The 1,584-nt window shown below is 36.4% G+C and overlaps 1 protein-coding gene across 1 annotated transcript in view; it reads left to right on the top strand.

Moving 5' to 3' along the window:
• Window positions 1-1,284, top strand: part of SLC38A11 (solute carrier family 38, member 11) — a 19,426-nt gene extending 18,142 nt beyond the window's left edge. Inside the window, exon 11 of the mRNA XM_009075425.1 lies at window positions 1,039-1,284. Within this exon, the coding sequence (XP_009073673.1) occupies window positions 1,039-1,284 (246 nt within the window). The remainder of the gene's footprint in view (window positions 1-1,038) is intronic.
• Window positions 1,285-1,584: the final 300 nt, after the last annotated feature.

Raw genomic sequence — 1,584 nt, forward strand, 5'->3', positions numbered from 1 at the left:
ACAGAAGCCATTGCCACAATTGCCCTGTGGTAATTCCCCAGGGACATTATTCAGCCATGTGTAAGTCAAGGGTCCAGGGATTTTGCTCTGTTACTCTTTCACTGGGATGCTGGTTTGTGTGACTTCACAGACCTAAATCTTGATTTTTATGAAGGAGGTATTTTGTGCACATACCAATTTTTGATGTCCGTACTGACCACTGTTAACATGTTCTACATAACAATACAAAAACATAACATATGATGATGTATAGTTTATTCCTTAGGCTGGATTACTACCTCACCCTAATGAAGCTGAACCAGAGTGTTTGTAAAGTATGTGACAAAGTAAATGTCAAAATTTCTGCATTAAATTGCTCTGCTTTGGCATGTAGCTCATATGTTTATCTGCAGAGGCTTTACTATGAAAAGCTTTTAAACAGTTGCTTTTTATCTGTTCCTATCTAAGATAGCATTTAAAGAGGAGCTGATTTTTTTAATAAGAGGGTAGGTTCTACTCTGTCAAAAGGAGCTTTGCTTTCAGAGGGAATTTCACCTATATCACATCATAAATGCAAAAATTGATCAGAATTCTTTGTACTGCTACATGATGTTTCCACTTTTTTAAAAAAAAAAATCTTTTTAAGGCAGTGTTATATCAAAACTCCTCTGAGGAATTACCTTAGATATTTTAATTCAGTTGCAGTATTGTGCAAGTGTTATGTTTGGACTTTTACTGTATTTCTTAAGCTGATAAACTTGTGGTAATCAGATTGAAGAGTGCTTGCAACATAAAATCTTATTCTGTATCAGCAAAACAGAAGCATTTATACAAATCTGAATTATTTGAGCTAGTTTTACGGATATTACTGCAAGTTATTTGGGACTTGGAAAAATAAAGCTTTCCATATAGCAGTACTGGGAAAGGCCTCTATTCTCTAGCTTTACTGTTGCATCAGTCTAATCACAACCATTAAAAAATTTAGGTTTTTATTCTTCACATCTAAATATACATGCTTATCAGGGTTTTTTTCTATTGTTTTTTTTTCCCCACACACAGGGAGTTCTGAGTGCTACCCCACTTGTTTTTATCATCCCAACAGCGTGTTATCTCAGGCTGTCCAAAGAGCGATGGAACCACTCAGATAACCTCATATCCTGCCTGATTCTTGCTGTCGGTGTGCTAGTGATGACAGTTGGGTTTGTTTTGACCGTACTGCATCCCCAGGAATGTAGCCATGGAAAAGAAATGTTCTACTGCTTTCCTAGTAATGTTTCTTTTCACAACAGTACACTTCCACCATAGGTAGCACACCAATCTCCAGACTGGATGAGGTATACCTTGCAGTGAGCCATACATCTCAGTTTAAAGGAGAGTGGAACAGAGCTTTTATGTTTTGATATGCACTAAGAATTTTGAACTATAACTATATTTACATACTTGATTTTTATGCTGCCATCCTTTTCCAGGTAAGACTTGAGTTTTAGCTGTTGAAACACAAATTCTCAGAGGTGCCTTTCAAGAGATGCTACTTGAATAACTTGCAAGCCTATCAAAAAGGTTGCATTTTTTAACTTCGTCTGCAATGCTGTTTAAAAGCTACAA

Source organism: Acanthisitta chloris, unplaced genomic scaffold, assembly GCF_000695815.1.
Source record: "Acanthisitta chloris isolate BGI_N310 unplaced genomic scaffold, ASM69581v1 scaffold25645, whole genome shotgun sequence".
Classification (NCBI taxonomy): Eukaryota; Metazoa; Chordata; class Aves; order Passeriformes; family Acanthisittidae; genus Acanthisitta; species Acanthisitta chloris.